The sequence below is a fragment of the Bubalus kerabau genome, chromosome 16 (genome assembly GCF_029407905.1).
Source record: "Bubalus kerabau isolate K-KA32 ecotype Philippines breed swamp buffalo chromosome 16, PCC_UOA_SB_1v2, whole genome shotgun sequence".
Classification (NCBI taxonomy): Eukaryota; Metazoa; Chordata; class Mammalia; order Artiodactyla; family Bovidae; genus Bubalus; species Bubalus kerabau.
Window position 1 is genome coordinate 44,338,000 of NC_073639.1, and position 22,779 is coordinate 44,360,778.

Consider the following 22,779-nt stretch of genomic DNA (forward strand, 5'->3'; position numbering starts at 1 on the left):
ATAAACTGTAGTTTATTCAGAGAATGGAATGCTATACTGAATTCAGAATTAACAAAGTAGAGCTACATGGATTGATACAAATGAATCTCAAAAACATCCAGTTGTATAAAAAAATAAGCTCTGAAATAATATGTACAGTATGATATCCATTTTATAATGCTAAATACATGTAACCCAGTATTATTTATGGATACATCATAGCCAGTAATGAGCTTCCCTGGTAGCTCAGAGGTTAAAGCATCTGTCTGCGATGCAGGAGAGCTGGGTTCGATCCCTGGGTTGGGAAGATCCCCTGGATGAAGGAAATGGCAACCCACTCCAGTATTCTTGCCTGGAAAATCCCATGGACAGAGGAGCCTGGTGGGCTATACTCCACAGGGTAGCAAAGAGTCGGACACGACTGAGTGACTTCACTTTCTTTCACATAGCCAGAATAGGCTTACAGGTGGCGCTAGTGGTAAAGAATCTGCCAGCCAATGCAGGAGACAAGGGACGCTGGTATGATCCCCTGATTGAGAAGATTCCCAGGAGGAGGAAATGGCAACCCACTCATATTCTTGCCTGGAAAATTCCATGGACAAAGGAGTCTGGCGGGCTACAGTCCATGGGATCACAGAGTCGGACATGACTGAGCGACTGAGCACCATAGCCTGTAAACCACAGATACGCAGAAGAATAAGAACCATCACGTTCAGATGGCAGTTACCTCTGGAAGGAAGAGAGGGAGAAGAGCCGCAGGAAGGAGGATACAGGAAACATCACCTGCTTCCCTAATGGTCTGGTTCTTTTAAAAAAAAAGTATTCATGTGAAGCAAAAGTGGCAAAATGTTAAGATTTAAGAAAACTGGGTCACGGTTACACATACAGTTAATACAGCACAGTCTGTACTTTCTGTATGATTGAAATGTTTCATAACAAAATGAAAGTGGAAAAGGGGTTTTTTTTAATGAGGAAAAAAGAATTTGTAAGAAACTAATAAAATTGATTACTTGAATGAGATGGAAAAGAAAAAAAAAAGAGATGGGGAGCAACAAGTTTCAGATAGATATTTTTCTTTTGAACCAAGTGAATATACAATCTCTGAAGATACATGGATAAAATGCTTTTCAAAAAGTTAAGGAAGGGACTTCCCCGGCAGTCCAGTGCGCTAACACTCTGTGCTCCTAACACAGGGGCCCGGCTTCAAGCCCTGGTCAGAGAACTAGATCCCAGGGCCGCAACTAAGAGTTTTAGGCCACAACTGAAGATTACACATGCCGCTACCAGGACCCGAGCAGCCAAATAAATGAATGTTTAAATAAACAGGCGAGGAATGAATGGTGAAAACAGCAACCACAACAAAAAAAGTTAAGGAAAAAACTCTTATTCATATCTCTAAGAAGCGATTTAACTTATGCAAGATGTTAGGACTGGGGGTCTCCTTATCTCTGCCTCAAGTGTCCAAATAGAGGACAATTCTGACGAAAGGACACTTCTGGCTGCTTTGTCTGTCCACTGCCCTCTCAGGGGAGAGGAATCAACTCTGATGGACAATTTTCCTTCCCTCTTTGGCATCCACCCTCCTCAGAGCACGCGCTGACCTGGCCCTCAGCTCCTGGCATCAGGTATACAGGGACTGTCCTGTGGGCGAGGCCCGGGGTGTCCCAGGTTACGGGGGACCAGGTGGGCAGGAGGCTTGGGCTCTGAGGTCAACAGTCCACGGCCTCTGTTGCCACGCACGACACTGTTTCCCACTTATTAACCAATTTCTATCTCTCAATTTTCAAATTCTGCTGGGGAAGGAAAATGGGTCTCCTCCAAATTTCCTATAAGGAACATCTCCAAGGAAAACTCTCTCACAAGGAAACTGTCAGAAATTTGAACAAAGATAGACTGTTCTCTGCATTGTAACAGTCAAAAACTAATAAATATTAATATCCACTATAGGACACATCTGAAGTGTTTGAGGTTGTCCATTCAAGATACTTAAAAAAGTCATTAAAAACTGTCTTAAAAACATTTTAATGACATGGTGAAAGTGTCATCATATAACACTGAGTGAAAAAACAGATTATATATACATATAATACACATATATGGTTCAGTTAATATAATGCAGCTTATATCCACCTACCAAAAAGGACTGCAAGAAAACAAATAAAATTATTAATAGTAGTAAAAATCTGTATGACAGCACTCTTGGTAAGTTGGGTTTTCATTTTTATATTTGCTTGCATTTCCTAAATGCTTTGTAATAAATTGTATTATTTTGATAATCAGAAAAAAATTTAAGAAAAATATTAGAAGTTTAGTAACAATATAAAAGAAAAAATGGAGGCATTTATAAAGAAAAGGAGAAAGCAGCTAGCCTGACATGAATGCAGTCATGCTCTGTTAAATTTTAATATTTCATACACTGGCAATTAAGTGGAATTTAAGAATAGAAAACACAGTATCATTTATATCAGCCCCAAAAAGAAATCCTTAGATATAAATCTAACACAATACCTATAAGATCTATAGGAGGAAAACTACAAAACTCTTTAAAAAAAGAAATCAAAGGAGGGACTTCCCTGGCAGTTCAGTGGTTAAGATTCCATGCTTCCACTTGCAAGGGGCACAGGTTTAGTCCTTGGTCAGGGAACTAAGATCCCACCTGACTTGTGGTACATAAAAGAGGGAAGGAAGGAGGGAGGGATGGAGAGAGGGAGGGAAGAAGGAAGAAATTAACAAAGAAGCCAAGAAATCAAGAAAGAAATCAAAGGAGAACTAAATAGACAGAGTTATGCATAGATAGAGAGGGTTTATTCTTCTAAATAAATAGAAGACTCAGGACATCAGTTCTTCCCAAGCTGATCTATAGATTCAATGAAGTTTCAATCAAAATCCCAACAAGTTGTTTTCTAGATATCAACAAACTGATTCTGAAGTTTACACGGAGGGGCAGAGGACCCAGAACAGCCAACATGACATTGAAGGAGAAGACAAACGTCAGAGGAATGACACTACCTGACTTGAAGTCTTACTAGTCACAGTACACAGGACAGTGTGGTCTGGGTGAAAGAGCAGACAAATAGATCAATAAAGAAGAGTAGGGGACACAGACTCAAGAGTCACACATACTCAACTGACCTTTGACAAAGTAACAAAGACAACACCACGGAGACCAGGCAGTCTTTCCACAAATGGAACCAAACAAGTGGACATCTATACGCCAAAGAAACAATCTCAACACAGCCCTTTAATCCTTTGCAAAATTTTAACTCAAAATAGATCACAGACTCAAAATACAAAATTATAAAAATCCTAGAAGAAAACACAGGGGAAAATCTAGATGATCCTAAGCACGGTGATGACTGCACAAAGGCACAAGTCATGAAAGGAATGGGTGATAAGCTGGACCTCATTAAGTTTAAAAGCTCTGGCCCATGAGAGACAACAAGAGAAGAAGACAAGCCTCAGACTGCGAGAAAGTATTTGCAAAAGACAATAGTGAAAAGGACTAGGATCCATAATATACCGCAAACTCATAAAATTCAAAATAAGAAAGCAAACAACCCAATTTAAAAATTGGCAAAAGACTTGAATAGATAGAGAACAAAAGACATAAGCATATGAAAAATATGCTCCACATCGTATGCCATTAGAAAAATACACATTGAAACGAGACAGCACCACACACCTATCAGAGTGGCCGAGAGCCAAAACACTGAGAGACAGCAAATGCTAAGAGGATGTGGAGCAACAGAACTGTCACTCACTGCTGGTGGGAATGCAAAATGGTACAGCCAGTCCAGAAGCTGGTGGTTTCTTACAACAAAACAAACTCTTACCTTACAACCCAGGAAGCACACGCCTTGATATTTACCCAAAGGAATAAAACATACCCACAAAAAAACCGGCACGTGGTTGTTTACAGCAGCTTTAGTCGTCCCACTGTCAAAACGTGGAAGCAACCAACACATCCTTCAGTAGGTGGATGGATATATAAACTGTGTCCATCCAGACAGTGGAACATTATTCAGCACTAAAAAGAAATGAGCTATCAAGCCACGAAAAGACATGGAGGAAACGGAAATGCAAATTACTACGTGAAAGACGCCAATCTGAAAAAGCGATGTACTGTTATGATTCCAACCAAAGGACACTCTAGAAAAGGCGAGACTATAGAGACAGTGAAAAGCTCAGTGGCTGCCAGAGCTGGGGGCGGGTGATGGGTGACAGGAATAGGCAGAGCACAGAGGACTTTCAGGGCAGTGAGACTGCTCTGTATGAAACTATATTGATGGGTTGTTGTAGTTGTTTAGTCACTAAATTGTGTCTGACTCTTTGCAACCCCATGGACTATGGCCCACCAGGTTCCTCTGTCCCAGGCAAGAATGGTGGAGTGGGTAGCCATTTCCTTCTCCAGGGGATCTTCCCGACCCTGGGATCAAACTCACATCTCCTGTGTTGGCGGGCAGATTCTTTACCACTGAGCCACCAGGGAAGCATATGGATGGGTACACATCTTTATACATTTGTCCAAACCCACAGAACGAACACCGCCAAGAGTGAACCTCAAATGTAAAGCACAGTTTGGAGTGAGGATGATATATCAATTGCAGGCTCCTCATCTGTAACACACATACAAGCCTGGTGTCAGATGCTGACAGCAGGGGAGGTAAGTGTGGGGCAGGGAGGAGACAGGGGCTCTTGTCCTTCAGGCTTAATTTTTCAATGAACCTAAAACTGCTCTGAAACACAGTCTATCTTAAAAAAAAAAAAAAATCAATGTTCAAGGGGACTTCGAAATGTAGGAACTTTGAGTAATAAGGACTGGTTTTAAATTTTGCTATAGGATTATTCTCTGAGAATCTCCTGTGACGATGAGAACCAAGGACACGTTATTTGAGTGTTGGAAGCAGCCACTGAAGGTCTCTGTCCCTGCTCAGCAGAAGTGCAGGCCACCTCCCCTGGGGCCTGTCCATGCTCAGCAGAACCGCCCAGTCCTCCACCAGCTGTCGCAAAAGCAGTTGACATTGAGGCAGTAGTCACTGCCTGGAGAGAACAACGGTTAGATACAAAGAAGAGAGGCTCCAATAGCAGGAGTGTTTGTTATCAAGCAAAGGCCAGTGGGTAAGACTCTGGGGGACGGGCAGCCCCTGCCTCCCACCCACACCATGTGCGCAGCTGCAGCCTGGACCTCCCGCACACCTGCACCCGTTCATCGCCCCACGGAGGACCGCACGCCATCTGCATCCCTCAGGCACAGGGTTTAGGGCGCACACCATGCATGTTCCTGCCTTGGGATCTCTGTACTCACTCCTCCCACTGCTGAGAACACACTTCCTCAAATACCCACACAGCTTGCTCTCCAGATAGAAAAAACGACCGCTGAGATCATTCTGACTCCCGTGGTTGCCAAGGGATGTCCTCACATCTGTCTGTCATCTCTGGGTCCCACTGGTCCCTGACAGACAATCAGGATGCTGGAGCTGGAGGGGACCCAGACACACCATCCGGTGGCTGCAAACCATCACTAGAACCACCCCAGAAAATCTGTGTTCATTTTTAGTAAACAAAGCTTCCCTAGCTCCACTTCCAGGGCTTTGGTCCAGTGGCTCTGAAGTGACGCTCAGGAACCTGAATTTTTAAAAACGTATCTTTGAGGAGTCACTCACCTGACCCACCACTTTAATTTCTTTTAGAAGAGAAAATAGAAACATGGAGAGAGGAGGCAACGATCCCAAAGACACAGTGGGTTTCAGGGGAGATGAGCCCTGAGATTGTGAGATCAAGGCAGAGAAGATCCCACCTCACAGGCGCTCACCTTAAATCGGTGCCACAGTCTACATTCTCACGTCAGGGGTGAGATTAAGGGGAAAAAAAAAAAATCACTAAGTGGGGAAACTAGCTTAGCTCTACCAAAGTTTTGGTTTTTTTATTTTTTTCTTTTGTTTACCTTTGGGGAGAGTGAGACATGAAAGTGAAAAAAAATGTTATACATAGTGAGGAAAAAAAAAAAAGACAGCATTCTAATTCACATCTGCTCTGTAAAGACCTGAGAGTAGTGGGCTGTTTTTGTTTTGTTTTGTTTTTTAAAAAAAGCCTTTCTAAACTAAGAAAGATGAGAGATTAAGAGGAGGAGCAAACCCTGCAAAATGTAAAAGTCTGACTGATGGATGAACACCTAATATGCAACATCCCACATACACTTGGGATCCCGTAAAAGTGGGGGAGAGCTGCAGGGAATCCCACCGGCTGGGTTCCCTTGGTGAGTGTTTGTTGGGAGTCTAATTACTGTATCCAGTGGGTCACGGGTTATGGCTCTCACAGACTCCCGCCAGGGCTTGCTTCCCCTTGTTCAGAGGTTATTCAGCTTCTGCTACTGTAATAATGAAAGAATAAGGCTGAGCCACGGCCTGACTCACAAAGGAGTCACAGGAGACCCAGGAGTCATGGCCACTTCATCCTCCCCAGTCCACCTGGCCGAGCAGAGCTTGCAAGAGGCAGTGGGGACGTGGTGGTGGTGGGGGGGTGCCTTTCATGGGCCACCCAGCACCTGGCCTGGGGGCCCCAGAGCCAAAGTGATTTGCCTTCTGCCTGGAGCACTCTCAACACACTCCCCTACAGTGACTAACAACAGGGCTTTACCCTGCTTGTCCTCAAAATTAGACCCAGATCAAGTGTAAGCCAGTTAGCTGGCAGCGTGGATGCAGCAGGCCCGTTCCGAGGCTGTCCTGACTCACCCCCGGGAGATGGGGATTAGAGAAAAGATGAACGTTCTCTGAACCTAGGGCAACACGCCTCTGCCCAACACCACGTTACCACTGCATTCCTTCCACCATTCACTCATCCTCAGATTACATCCCCAAATCCCAACCATCAACTGGTAGAAATAAACTCTCTTAACAAGTCAAACAAAACTGCTCGTGGCACATGAAGTCAGCTCAAAGGGCAGGGAAGCAGGGAGCTTGTGGTGGTGACGCCCAGGGTATCGGAAGAGGCACCCCGGGTCCGCAGCCTCCCCGTGGGGCTGGTCACCAGCATGGGGCCGTCAGCTGACCTGGGTGGGGTTGGGCCTGCACCAGCAGTCAACCTGCCCAGCAGCTCATTTCCCAAGCAGGAAGTTTTGCACAGTGTTTCTCAGTGAAGAGCGTGATACAAACACTCCCCGCCTCAGCCCACTTTGCCTTATACTCCCCTTTAGAAGCCTTTTACTAAAACCTTCAGGAACTCTAACTACTCTAAACATAGACCTTTGTATGGTTGTGGTTAGCTTATCTCCGTGAAGCATGCACTGGGGAAGAAACACTCTGGTTTATGTACTTGTTTTCTCCATAAGCATCTTCCACAAGCAAGCGAAGGCTCTATCTTTCTTAATAAAATAGGTTCATCTGAGACATATCAGAGATCTATAGTCACTCCTTCTCTCCCTCCCTCCTGGTGGTTCTAAAGCAGCCGCAGTGGATCTCCTCTGAACACAAATGCCAAGATGTGAAACTTCAAGCACCGTTGACTCTGAAGGGCTGTTTCAGTTCCTCTCCACGTGTGGGGCATGTTTTTGTGGTTTTTTTTAAACTTTTAATCTTGAATTGTATAGCCGACTAACAATTTTGTGATAGTTTTGTGGACCAGCAAGGGACTCAGCCATATATAAACATGTATCCATTCTCCCCGGAACTCCCCTTCCATCCAGGCTACCACATAACATTGAGGAGAGTTCCCTGTGCTATACGGTAGGTCCTTGTTGGTTATCCATTTGGAGGCACACTTTTTAAGGCGAGGCTGTATCAAAATTTCTCATGCCACCAGAAAAACAGCAATTTATAAGATTTACAAGAAAAGCTAGGCAAGTCCTCCCAGATTCTGCATATAAACTCTTGCTTGGAAAATCCCATGGACGGAGGAGCCTGGTAGATTGCAGTCCATGGGGTTGCGAAGAGTCAGAAGCGACTGAGTGACTTCACTTTCACGTTTCACTTTCATGCATTGGAGAAGGAAATGGCAACCCACTCCAGTGTTCTTGCCTGGAGAATCCCAGGGACGGGGGTGCCTGGTGGGCTGCCGTCTATGGGGTCGCACAGAGTCGGACACGACTGAAGCGACTTAGCAGCAGCAGCAGCAGCATGGATGAATTTAATTTGCTGGGAAAGTTTGAAAAGTCAAGTTATTAGCATCTTTAAGAGAGCAGATTGGAAGCAATTGCAGTTGAAGCCCCACATAGCAGGTCACAGTTCCTAGATTTGAACTGAGTTTCAGCAAGGAATGTTTTATTGGCAAACCACTTAAGAAGCCTCATCAAACTCTACAGGTTTGTGCTGACTCTGGAATTTTGTGAAATATATTGAAATCCAATTTCTGACATTCTAGAGGTTAAAGAGAGTGGAAGCAAAGGTCTAGGTGGGACGACTTCTGTCCTGAAACCTCTCATTCCACAAGAACCACAGTGGGGAGATCCAGTGCTTCTTTCTGCCCTGCATCACGCCAGGTTCACATGGTGCCCCTGTTAGGTACCTGGAACCTTTCCACTGCATTTACGGAATCCGTCTCTTCCCCTTTGACTAAGTGGAAAATCATGAGCAATGAAAAAGAAAGAAAGAAAACTACTTATCAGTGTGCTCAGCTAAGACAACCACTTGAAACTGTTGATCTAAGATACCCAAGAGCAAAGCGGGCACTGGGAGTCACACCTGGCTGGCTGCCACCTGACCTGGCCACACAGGTACCTCGTGAGCACTTGGAGCCAGATCCTTGGGGCACAAGCTCCCATCAATAATTCACTCCACCCCAAGACCAGCCCGACTTCTAGAGAAATTCAGGGGAAGAAAAAGCATCATCCTGCAAACAACGGCCACCTTTTCAAGACCAAAAAAAGGGTAAGAGAAAGTGGAAACGGGGCCAAGACAATTGGTGTGACCAGAGATGAATTCCAACTAAATGACACACATCATCCATCATCACTGTACAGAAGCTAAAACCATCTCGGCACCTAAGAAGTAAATCTAAAGGAAGTTAAAATAAGGAAAGGAGACAAGGCACGTGAAAAGGTTTCGTTAAGTTTAAAGTGTCATTTTAAAAAGTAATGATTAAAATCCTACTGAAAAAGAGCAAATTCACCGAGAGTGAGAAGCAGAAGCTCATAAGGAAAATTTAAGAAGTTCAGCAAGAATTGGTGATGATGCCCTGAGTGTCATCTTCTCCTGTGGGTGCCACCCCCGGTGCTCCACATACCTATTCAGGGAATCAAGAATTGTCTGAATAACAAAAATAGGAATTCAGAATGTCCCGAAGCTATCCTGTAGAATCTTAGAGGAGGAGAGAATTTCAAAAGCAATCCAAACCAGCTACATATCTGAACAGTTGCGAATGAGATGCACAAGAAGCAGGGGACCAGCCAGGGTTAACACAGCCTCTGGGCAGCAGAGCTGGGATCAGGATTGGATTTGGATCCACACCCAAGTGTGGATCCACCACGCTCTGCGGTCACTCAGCCATCCTTTCCACATAGGAAACACCACAGATGGTGTAATAGTGAGATTCTCATCTGAACAGTCACATCTCTATACTGAGTGGACAGCACGGGGTTTCCAACTATGGACACTTGTCCTGCAGTGAACTCTGTACCGTTTTATTGTTTCCATTGAAGAAATACCATGATTTTTACATGACAGAAATCATATCCTGATTTATTAGTCAACAACCAAGAACTATATTTATGGGGTAAATAGTTGATGAGCCATGTTAATGTTGAGAAAAATTCTATAAGGAAAAAAGTAACAACACTTAAGTGGATTTAGAAACTTACTTTTACACTAATCATAAGAATCGGAGCTTACTTTTTTCTGGCCTTACTGAATTAAGGAATGATTTTGGAATGAAATGGAATTTCCAAAGTATTTTTCTGTTTCACTGATATGCACTACAATTCCTTAATGTTTCAACTAAGAGTTATCACTAATAAAATTAGTGAATTCTTCCAAAATGAATGAAACAGTTAAGTAGCAATTAAACAGCAAGTATAATACATATTTCTTTGATGGGCTGCATTACAAACACTGGTTCATCCTAACATCTTCCTTCCCATGGAAAGGATTTTCCATAAGGGGAAGCCTGGACTCTCCCTCACCACCTCACCTCCAGCCAGAAACGCCCAGCCTTCTGTCCACCAGCCAGAGAAGTGAGGCATCCAGGCCCTGTCTGTCAACCTGCTGGCCCTTTGGGGCTGTGCCTTTTCCCAGTGAGCCCTGAGATTGCACTGTTCAAGCTTTCCCCCGGTACAGGCGGCACCCACTGCTTCCTGGTGGCTCCAACAGGAGCAAAGGGAGATTCAGGAGCACATGGGCAGCAGGACCCAAACAGCTGCTAGAAAACACCCATCCTGTACCTTTTCTGTAAAGGACAGAGCTTGTCTGCACACCCAGCAACCACCTGTGCCTGTCTGCAAACCCAAGTTTCAGATCACCATGATTTACCTCCCCGGTGCCCAGTGAGAATTTCCTTGAGACAGAACAGAAGTTTCAAACCTGTTGCTGAGTTCCGGGGCATCAGGGCTCCTGCCGACTATGGCATGCTTCCGAGTCCTTGTGCAGAAAAGCGTCCTGTGCAGCCGCCCATCACTCACACCCTGGGCTGCGTCCCGCCAGCCCCTTGGCTGGGCTGTGGTCCTGGCTGAGCAACCGCACATCTCCTGGCGGGTCAGCCCTCTTCCAGGTGGTTCTGACTGTCCTCATGAACTTGGAAGGTCCTATGGCTGGAGGGGTTTCCACAGTGATCGGCTGTCCCTGTGATACCCGCACTCCCTGTACAGAGGAGGTAGGTGACACAAGCTTCTTGGCAGCAACCCTCTAATTTCCTCTTTCAGAAGTTTAAAAAAAAAAAAAAAAAAAGGAACATTCTCTTGTTACGTAAACGAAGCCCCTCGATTTAGGAAGTCAGATGCATGCCTTACTCTGTAAAGCAGGCTCTCAGCAAAGCCATTAGAATTAGAATCCAACAAGTCCAAGCCCCACTTCCTACTTTTGTTCCTGGGTTTGTGCTCTGGTTACAAAAGACAAGACTCTCAACAGGCTGAGTGGCTTGGACTGACTCACTCCGTAGTAGCCCGGCCGGAGATTATGAAGTAGCCAATTAATTGATCACAAGATCTCCGCACACGGCTCACATGGCTGTGGGTGAAACCCAGTGACTCGCCTGCAGCTGCAAGGTTGTCCTGACATTGGCCACCACCCTCTTAATGGCTCTCCTGTGAGCAAGTGTCAGCTGACAGGTCTCACTCTGCAACCTTGAAAATCCTGCCCAGAGCAAGTGAGAGACGGCGGCCCTCAGCAAACCCACTGCAGGGCTTGACGCAAAGAGGCAGAAGTGGGGTGAGGGAAGGGATACATCCTGGCTTTAATACCAATGTCGAATTTAATTTATTTATGAAAGAAAAATAGTAATGACCGTGAAGCCATAAACACCCAAAGCTCTTGCACTGGATTCTTAATTCCTAAGTACATCCAAACTGAAAGAGCCCTGAACAAGCAGAATCCAAGAACAAAGGCAGTTCAGTTTCTACTTATGACATGAATGTACTTCATTTGTAAAATGAGAATACTATGGTTTTATATATCAACATGATATAGTTATGATATATGTTAACATACCACATACTTCAACATTTCATGATACATATTTTATATTTTCAGGTTATATTTTATGTGCTATATTTTACATGATATATACACTTATATTTTATGCATTTTATGACATATATTGATATAGCATATTTCTATGATTTTTATGAAACATTTTATATTTTTGTTATATTTTATGATACATACTTATATAAGTATGCATAAAATGCACTGATAAATGACACATTTCCATATTTCACATTTTTTATGTCTTATGTTATTTTATGCGATACACATTTATATTTTATATGATATACATTTTTCTATCATCAATATTTTTCCACAGTACTGTGAATTTATGGATGAGATTTTTCTTTAGAAGAAATAAAAAGCATCGGTCGCTAAAACTGGACTGTCCCAATTCATTTTCCTCTTGTCATCCTGAAATCAGGGTGAAGAAAATACTAAAAGTTCTAAAATCTGATGAAAGCTTGGCTGGGTCTTTAGTTTGATGAAATAAAATTCATACTTCATGGCGAGACAAGAAAAACTTAAAAATGCTCCTCTGCCTGTGTTGGCCTCCTTGCTCACCTTCAGTGCATGGTGAGTCTGCACCAATCAGATCTCCTCAGGAGATGACATTCCTTCCTAATCCCGTGAGGGGTCTGGATGACCCTCAACTAACTCTGCATGTGTGGATCTGGGTTGTGCAAACTATCAACACATCATCTGACATTCAACCATTTGTCTCAAAAACACATCTAACTGTGCCCTGACCACTGACAGGATGATGATGCTAGAGCTTTCTAAAAGGCCATATCCCAGGTTATAATCCTCAGGTTGGCTCGAATAAAATTTTCCATTTCTTTCTTAGATTAACTATTGATTAATTTTTAATCGACAGGCTTCAGAGGGCTTTAAGTGTCTTGACATACGGCAGCCACGTGTATTCCACTCTGCGATGTGACAAGGTCTAACACTGCACGTGCAGGGGCCTCAGCTAACTTGACTTTACTGTGTATGTGACTTTAAAGTTCCTTTGCAGCAAACCCACAGAGATGTTAACCACACTCTCCTCTGAGAGAGAGAGACTATAATGCATCTACGGTGGCGACCACCTCCGCTGTGACACAGGCGCAAACGCCAAGACAGAGCCAGGTTAGGAGACAGTGAATCCGCTTCTCCAGGAAGGCACGCACATTCTGCGCTCAAGGCTTAAGTTCATGGCCGCAGTGAGATCAGGGGTTCTTTGTTTTTCTTCTCAACCGTCTGGAAAATCACTTTTTCTTCTTCACAAGAGGACCAGAGAGCACCCGTGTAGCATCAACCTGTCCCAGCAAGCAGAGGCAGAAGGAAGCCCCTTTTACCACTGCGCCCACCTGAGACGTGGGCAAGGCCCTAGGTCAATGCCTTCAACTCATCTGGGGCTTGGCTCACCTTGTCTAGAATCACAGCGGAAATGAAAGCATCATCCTACGTTGATGGGGTGGAGCCTTGAAAAAGCCCAAGTAACTAGATTTTATAAAATACGTAGAGCAAACACTGCAGGGAATACAACCCACTTTTTATGTATTAAAAACACACATTTCACTTTTAAAACTTCAGTCTCTCAAAGATATTTATCTAGGCCCTGAGGAAAGGACACAAACCCTTTACTTATATTTTATGCATTTTATGACATATATTGATAAAGCACGTTTCTATGATTTTTATGAAACATTTTATATTTTTGTTATATTTTATGATACATACTTATATAAGTATGCATAAAATGCACTGATAAATGACACATTTCAATATTTCACATTTTTTATGTCTTATGATATATATGTTATACATAGTTACAAAACTATGTATTCTGTATATACACCTTCCCAGCAGATAGCTGCTAAGCTGCTCAATCATTCCAACATTTTACATTTTCCCAAGGCTTCAAACACTATTAAAACAATGCATATGTATCCGCGATCCAAAGGATGATGCGAACATTTTTAAACGACAAGAATACTAAGAGAAGAAAATGACAACATGGCTATGAAGGATGAAACAAAGAGGAACTGCATTGGGAAAGAATTCCCTCCAACAGAAACTCTAACCTCTCACTCAGCCTGTAACTAACATGCAAGGATGAGGGAGAGGAGCAACCAAGATGGGCCCTTGTTGTGTTTCTATCAAGACTTGAGCTGTGTCTTCAATAGTCAGTGCTTCTCCCTAAATTTGGTCAGCACAGCTTTTAGCCTCCACTTCCCTGGAAGGGTGGTGCTCACACTTCATAGGCTTACAAACACCCAGGGCTGGGCCAACCATCCCCCCACCTCCACCCCATTTCTGATTCAGCAGTTCCAATTCTGCGCTAAAAACTGGGAATGTGATTCTCACAAGTTCCCAGGATGCAGCCACTCCTGGCCTGGGAACCACCCACTGGAGAACCACTTCCCCAACGAGAATCCCAGCCTCCTCATGAAGATGTTCTGGGCCTGAATTCTGCATGATTTTCTAAAAACACCCTTTTAACACTAACACACAACTTCTTTCCAATACAGAAGTGTATGCATCTCACGATCCTAACCAGAAATTTTGAAGATAAAAAACTGGGTCTGGACGTTCACTTTGTGCAGATCTTACATATGACCTTTTCATTGTCTTAATATCACTGAATATTTACAATAAAACTAGGACATGAGGGACTCCCCCTACTGGTCCAGTGGCTAAGACTCCACGCTCCCAGTAGTGAGTTGTCTCAACTGATTGTTCACTTCACTTAGAACTAGGACATGAGGGACTCCCCCTGCTGGTCCAGTGGCTAAGATTCCGCACTCCCAGTGCAGTGGGCCCAGGTTCAATCCCTGGTCAGGGAACTGGATGTCCACATGCTACAACTAAGAGTTTACTTGCTGCAACCAAAGGCAGAAAAGTTCCCATGTGCCACAACTAAGACCCAGCGCAGCCAAATAAATACGTAAATAAATATTACCCAAACCACCCCCCCCCCAAAAAAAAAAAACACCTAGGACATGAATCTGCTACAACAAGCCATCGGCCTCTTTCAGTGTGCTGCAGAGGGTACTTCTGCTCAACTCCAAACACCCTCTTTCTCCCTCTCTCTCATCTACTACAGCACAAGGTCTTTTAGAAGTTTTAATACCTTGTGGTCACTACAATCAACATGACTCATGGTATTTTAACATTTTATGTTTTCTCTCTGTTCCCCCCAAATAACCCTAATTCCACAGTTTAAAACCAGATCGTACGTAATAAAGCAGGGGTATACATCAAAACCACCACCACTGTGCTTAAAAGGAATGCCTGTCTATGGCTCTCAAGTGCCTTACATTTACACAAGAGCTTTAACATTTTTTCAGTAAATGGAAAAACAAGTAATAATGATATCATCACACCCATTCTTCAAGCCATGCAAGCAGTGGATGGAGCGGGTGAGAGAGGCAGCATCCTGTTCCCCACCTCAGCCCCACCTCCCTTGACCTCTGTCTTCTCTTTCCTGAAATGGGAGCATCCTCTTCTATGGGCTCCCCCACAGCCACTTGTTAACACACTGGCTGAGCGCCAAAGAACTGACGCTTTTGACCTGTGGTGCTAGGGAAGACCCTAGAGAGACCCTTGGACAGAAAGGATATCAAACCAGTCAATCCCACAAGAAATCAACTCTGAACATTTATTGGAAGGACTGATGATGAAGCTGAAGCTCTAACACTTGGTGGCCACCTGATGCGAAGAGCTGACTCATTGGAAAAGGCCCTGATGCTGGGAAAGACTGAAGGCAGGAGGAAAAAGGGATGACAGAGAATGAGATGGTTGGATGGCATCACTGACCAATGGACATGAGTTTGAGCAAACTCTGGGAGATGGTGAAGGACAGGGAAGCCTGGTGTAAGGCAGTCCATGGGGTCATAAAGAGGCAGAAATAACTCAGTGACTGAACACTAGCACCACACTGGATAAGACATCCTGCTCATCAACTGTAAGTACTACACAAGAGACCACTTATCATGGGCTCTTCTAGCAGTCAAGCTCTCCATCTGCCCACGTGGTCCAGCTATGCTCACACGCTGGGAGAAGGATCTGAGGTCACCAGCTGGCTCCCGCGGCCCTCTTGAAGCTCCACCCACTGGAAGGAAGTGGGGAGTGGAGTGGTGGCATGAACCCACGGATGTGTGTGAAGAAGGGAGGCCCCTGGTGCAAGTCTGTAAGATGTACCCACTTCCACCCTCACAGCCCAGGACTGAGCCACCCAGGAAAAGAGCAGAAGATCCATGTGGACCATGCGAGGCAGGTACCTGGTACTCCAGACCCCCACTGAAGCCCTTCTGCCCAGGGCCAGGACCTCCCTCCTGTCCTCCCAGGACAACGTGCCAGGGCCACCTCTGACCCATAGGACGCGGCGGCTGAGGACAGATCCACCCCTATCCCTGACTCAGAGTTGGGAGAACGAAGGTCAGGAAGTTTCCAGGTGGGTATTCATGCATTTCTACATCCCTAAACAGCATGCACGTCAGGTAACAAAATACAGTGATCACTGTGTGTAACGAAAAACCAACTCAAACCACAGCTGAGAGATGGGTTCGGAGAGAGAAAAAGTGAAGGTCTACTGCAGCTCCCGCAGAAATCCAGTCTCATGACTCTTGTTTAGTGAATCTCCCTCTGCCTTGTCATGCTACCCTGATGTAAAGAAAGTAAGAATCAACAGAGAGGAGGGGGTGGGGTTCCGGATCCACAGCACAGATCCCCCCTCCCATGGGGTAACTCCTTCCCTCCCTGATGTCTTTCCCACACCCAGGAATGACCAAGAGCAAGCCTTCCTATCAGGGCTTCTCAAAGGGTGGTCCCCAGCAGGAGACATCAGAAAAGTTACAGAATGCTGGAAAACTTTGTTTCGTGATCCAGGCACTGCTAATGTGAACACACAGCAGGCAGACCATGTACACTTTTCTGTCTGCACATTCTCATTCAACATGGAGTTGTTTAAAAAGGCCTCCAACAGGTTCATGAAAAGATGCTCCATATTGCTAATTATTGAGAAATGGAAATAAAAATTATAATGAGGTATCACCTCACATTGGTCAGAATGACCATCATAAAAAGCCTACAAATAACAAATGCTGGAGAGGGTGTGGAGAAAAAGGAAACCTCCTACACTGTTAGTGGGAATGAAAAATTGCTGCAGCCACTATGGAGAACAGTATGGAGGATCCTGAACAAACTAAAGACAGAACCACCACACGATCCACCAATTCCACTCCTGGGCATACATCTAGAGATCACTCTAATTTGAAGAGATGCATGCACCCCAATGTATATAACAGCACTATTCACAATAGCTGAGATATGGAAGCAACCTAAATGTCCATCAACAGATGAATGGATGAAGAAGATATGGTACATATATACAATGGAATACTACTCAACCGTAAAAAATGAGATAATGTCAACTGCAGCAACATGGATGGACCTAGAGATTATCATACTAAATGAAGTGAGTCAGAGAATGACAAATATCATATGATATCGTGTATGTGTAAAATCTAAAATATGACAAAAATGAACTTATCTGTGAAACAGAGATGGACTAACAGATACAGAAAATACACTTATGGTTACCACAGGGGAAAAGGGATGGGGGAGGGATAGATTAAGAGTCTGGGATTAATAGAAGCACACTATGATATACAAAATAGATAAACAACAAGAACCTTTCATACAGCACAGACAGCTATAGTCAATATTTTGCAATAATCTATAAAGGAAAAGAATCTGAAGATGAATATATACATATGTATGTATAACTGAATCACTTCACTGTACACCTGAAACCTTCACAGCACAGGAAATCACCTACACTTCATTAAATAAAAAAAATTAATTAAAGAATCAAATTTGAAAAAAAGAAGGCGCCTGCTGGGCTAGAGGACATGGACTCAGGTAAGGGAGTGAGGCAGTGTGCTTTCGGGAAATAGGCTCTGAAGACAGATGCAGGATGGAGACCATGTCCCTCAGCACTCAGCCATTTGAGGGACAGCGTCAGCCCACAGCCCCACCCTAACACCACAGAAGCCCACCTGACAAGCTTGTGCTGAGGAAGGCCGGCAGAGCACAGACACACGCTGGGGGGGGTGACTTGCGGGCTTATCAGTCTCACGCTGCCACGTGGCAAGCACAGCTGTAGCAGCATTCTGTCAGTCATGGAGCGGGCAGCGCTGATCTCTCTAGCAGACAGGAAGAACGGAGTACAGATGGGCCGAGGGACCAGGCTTGCCGTGGGGAGTGCGTCCGGGCTGGGCCGGGACTTGAGGCATCCCTGCCAGTGACAGGTGAGCCACACCAATCACTCCACCCGAGGACCGACCAGGGACGAGCAGGAGGTGCGGCAGCTGGATGTCACTGGCTCATCAGTCAAGTCCAAGTCTCTCCTCCAGGATCAACCGGAGGCTACCGACAGATACAGGTTCTCACTAACTCTGTCCTCGGTGGGGCTGGGGTTTGTTCCGTGCACCATGGTGGCCAGGTCTCTCGTGGGTCCCCTTGCCTGCCATGAACTGCCCTGCTCTCCTGACTATGCCCAGCTGAGGCTCTGACTCCTACACAGAGGGACTTTTTCATCCATACAAAGTAAGGTGAAACAGACAATAAAATCAACCCATACAACTCCTTTGATTTAAAATGAGGAAGCACCTGCGAGAGAATGGAGCTTTCAGATTCAGATAAAGTTACTTGAGAGTTCATGGTGATGTGTGGCCCTGATCATGATCCAGGTTACTACTCATCCCGTTTCCAGGGACTCTGAGGCACTGAAAAGGCTCTCAGGACTTTCCTGGTGGTTTAGTGGATAAGAATTTGCCTGCCAGTGCAGGGAGCATTGGTTCGATCCCTGATCCAGGAAGATCCCACGTGCCACAAAGCAGCTAAGCCCATGCTCTAGAGCCTGTGCTCCGCAACAACAGCAGCCACTGCAATGAGAAGCCCAAACACTGCCACGAAGAGTAGTCCCCACTCACAGTAACTAGAGAAAACCCACACACAGCAGTGAGGTCCCAGCACAGCCAAAAATCAGCCAATCAATAAAAGGCTCTCAGCAGCTGAAAAAATGAACACATGTCTCATGTCTTCATGAAATCTGTGAAACACAGAAAACTTCTTATGCTATAACGCTAAATAAAGATAATAGGATACAATACAAAATGGTGTATGCTCTTTGATAAGTAGTATGCTTTTCAAAAACCAAAAGTAGAAAAAAAGAACAGGAAAGAACATCAGAATGTCTTTGCATAGCGGGACTAACACGCTTTTCCTTTTAAAATTCTCTATTTTCTACTCTTCGACAATCAGATCAGATCAGTCTCTCAGTTGTGTCTGACTCTTTGCGACCCCATGAATCGCAGCACGCCAGGCCTCCCTGTCCATCACCAACTTCCGGAGTTCACTCAGACTCACGTCCATAGAGTCAGTGATGCCGTCCAGCCATCTCATCCTCTGTCGTCCCCTTCTCCTCTTGCCCCCAATCTCTCCCAGCATCAGAGTCTTTTCCAACGAGTCAACTCTTCGCATGAGGTGGCCAAAGTACTGGAGTTTCAGCTTTAGCATCATTCCCTCCAAAGAAATCCCAGGGCTGATCTCCTTCAGAATGGACTGGTTGGATCTCCTTGCAGTCCAAGGGACTCTCAAGAGTCTTCTCCAACACCACAGTTCAAAAGCATCAATTCTTCGGCGCTCAGCCTTCTTCACAGTCCAACTCTCACATCCATACATGACCACAGGAAAAACCATAGCCTTGACTAGACGGACCTTTGTTGGCAAAGTAATGTCTCTGCTTTTGAATATGCTATCTAGGTTGGTCATAACTTTCCTTCCAAGGAGGAAGCGTCTTTTAATTTCATGGCTGCAGTCACCATCTGCAGTCATTTTGGAGCCCCCCAAAATAAAATCTGACACTGTTTCCACTGTTTCCCCATCTATTTCCCATGAAGTGATGGGACCGGATGCCATGATCTTCATTTTCTGAATGTTGAGCTTTAAGCCAACTTTTTCACTCTCCACTTTCACTTTCATCAAGAGGCTTTTGAGTTCCTCTTCACTTTCTGCCATAAGGGTGGTGTCATCTGCATATCTGAGGTTATTGATATTTCTCCCGGCAATCTTGATTCCAGTTTGTGTTTCTTCCAGTCCAGCGTTTCTCATGATGTACTCTGCATATAAGTTAAATAAACAGGGTGACAATATACAGCCCTGACGAACTCCTTTTCCTATTTGGAACCAGTCTGTTTTCCATGTCCAGTTCTAACTGTTGCTTCCTGACCTGCATACAAATTTCTCAAGAGGCACATCAGGTGGTCTGGTATTCCCATCTCAATAGCTATGCATTATTTACAAACCATGGGTAAAGAGACTTGTTTTTAAATTCTTGCTGCCAAACCAGTGATGACCACTTGACTTCTTTGTTCTATAACAATTCTGCAGGCTTTATGGTAAGGAAATTGTCAGAGTCCAAACAATTTCAGACGGCTGGAAGGAAAAGCAAAGTATGCACCCTGTGTGTTTTTTAACATAGACTGCTATGTTCCTCACAAAGTTTTTCCTTCAGTGATTGGTATCATTAATATCTACACAAACCAGCAAAAGTAGAGAGCTGCAGCTACAGACTCTGTTAAAACATCTTAATTAAAATCAAGATCCCTCAATTTCCCTTTATTTGGAGACTCAGCTTAGTCCCCAGGAGCAACACAACACACCTAACAATGAGAATTTTTTTTAACAAAATCATCGACATTTTATTTGAGTTAGTCTCAAATTGATAGTTTAACTTGTTTCACAATACTGATAGTTTAGTTTTTTTCACAATATTAAGATGTCCCCAGGAACTAGATATATTTTTCTGCTGAACATTTTTTGGAATTATTCTAAAGCATTTTCTATTTCTGTTCCAAGTGCTGTTAGATTTCATTGTCCTCTCGTGTTCTTATCTTATGAAAGTGACTCGATGGACGTGAGTCTGGGTGAACTCCGGGAGTTGGTGATGGATAGGGAGGCCTGGCGTGCTGCGATTCACGGGGTCGCAAAGAACTGAACAATCTTTCAGTTCATTCTCATAAATAGACTAGGATTGGTATTTCCAATTGGCTATATCTTCTGGAATATAATTATATTATATAGAACATCTCCTGCAAATAGTTCAACGTTTTCCTGCCTTGTTTCCAATGTTCCTTGCTCATTTCTTTTTAATTTCTTTTTAATTGGAGGCTAATTCCTTTACAATGTTGTGGTTTCTGCTGTACAATGTGAATCAGCCACAAGTATACATACAAGTATACTCCCCCCGCCCCTTGCCACCCCAAGATGATGACACTTTTTTAAAAAGAAGTGTTATTCAAAGGCCATGCACCTAACCAAGTACAAGATGCTGACAACATAAAGTACGGAAAAGAGAGACGAGACTCCAGGAGACCCCCAAGGTAGTAAGTGAAAAGTCTTCTCTCAGGAGGAGGGTTATAGCAAGGCTGGGGCTCTAACCGCTTCATTACCAGGAGAAGAGGTGGCCAGGGCACACGCACTAATGCCAGGTTGGAAGGCTCTCCGGGATGGCTCTCCACCCGCAAGGAGGAGTACTGCTTGTCTTTTCATCCCTGAGAAATGATTTCTTTCTTTCTGGAATCAGCTAGATAACCAGTAATTTAGTTAAAAACTTTTTTTTAGATCCAATATCAGACCTCAATCTACAATCCTTTTTCCCTATGACTTCCCAACACCCACCACATGCTATTCCTTTGCAAACTTCCAGAAGCTGGAAACGTATTAGCGAAGATTACACAACTTGTAAAGTTTAACTCTGATTTCGAGTCAGGCTGTCACTGGTGTGTGGGCCTGAGCAAAGTGCCGGCAGCCCAGGATTGGGAAAGAGGTAAAGGCCTGAGCCCAGGGGTTGGGCCATTGGCTCAGAATCGTTCCCCCCAAAGCATGTGACCGGGCATATGGGCAGCTGCAGGAATTCCTGTCCAGCACGGCGGCTCACTCCACCTGTCTGACTGAAACCAGCTCTGCGGGACAAAGTTTTCAGGGCTCCCTCCCATCTCCCTGTCAAAACTGGTGCAATTCTTACCCAAACTGTGTAAATCAAGAGAAACAAGTCTCAAAAAATACCTAGGAAAGGACTTGCATCTATGTTCCTCTCCCTTCCATCTGAACATAATGCTGAACTTTTCTGTTGACGCTTTGAAGCAGACGCTGGGTTGCTCAGAGTACAAGCCCCGAGTCTGCCTGGCCTATTGCAACAGCTTTCTTACCGGCATCCCACTCATTCTTGGCTGGTTACATATACATTCAGTGCAAAATAAAGGTCATGAGAGTTATTCAAGGAAACCTACTAGAGGTTAGGCTAAGAGTTACCTGAGTGACTATGGGCTCCCAATGCGGGGACTCGCATTTGATCCCTTGTCAGGGAACTAGATCTCACATGCCACAACTAAGAGTTCTCATGCCGCAACCAAAAACCCCACATGCCATAGGAAGATTAAAGATCCCAGGTGCTGCCATTAAGACCCAGCGCAGTCAAATACAGAAATATATTTTTTAAAAAGAGTTAACTTAGTAACAGAAGGTGCTTCTTGCCGATTCTTTGGTTTGGTTGGCTGGAGATGAAACAGCGATACCGTAACAGAGCTAAAACGAAACACTTCTCACGTAATTGGATCGCTGGCAAGTTACATGCACAAGCCTCCTCAAGTGCTCTGAGAGTTCTACCAGCTGCCGACTAAGAGGGCTGCTTGGCAGTCGACAGAAGTCAATTATGAGGAGAGAGCGGGAGAAAGGCTGTCAGCTCTGACTCAGCAGCCTCTCGTTTCTCTGAGTCAGCTCCTCATGATGAGCTGGGGACCAGGACCCAGGAGACATGGCAGCCCGACGATCTCATGAGGTAAGATCTGCAGGGCAGAGGGCTGTGTTCAGCTGCGGCCTCATCACTCTGGGCCACATGACTCTGTGAGCTTGTCTCCTTAAGGTAAGATAAGTCACTTCAGTCATGTCCGACTCTGTGCGACCCCATAGACGGCATCCCACCAGGCTCCCCCGTCCCTGGGATCCTCCAGGCAAGAACACTGGAGTGGATTGCCATTTCCTTCTCCAATGCATGAAAGTGAAAAGTGAAAGTGAAGTCGCTCAGTCGTGTCCGACTCTTCGCGACCCCATGGACTGCAGC

General features: G+C 44.7%; 1 protein-coding gene across 4 annotated transcripts in view; it reads right to left on the reverse strand.

Moving 5' to 3' along the window:
• The window catches only part of FNIP2 (folliculin interacting protein 2), a 129,489-nt gene that overhangs the window by 80,346 nt on the left and 26,364 nt on the right, over positions 1–22,779 (reverse strand). Inside the window, exon 1 of one of the 4 annotated variants that reach the window (XM_055550642.1) lies at positions 10,488–11,239. The exons of 2 other annotated variants lie outside the window; for them this stretch is intronic. In XM_055550642.1, the coding sequence (XP_055406617.1) occupies positions 10,488–10,648 (161 nt within the window). In that variant the 5' untranslated portion in view covers positions 10,649–11,239. Of the gene's footprint in view, positions 1–10,487; positions 11,240–22,779 lie in introns of those variants that run through there. One more of the 4 variants, XM_055550640.1, reaches the window with a different exon arrangement.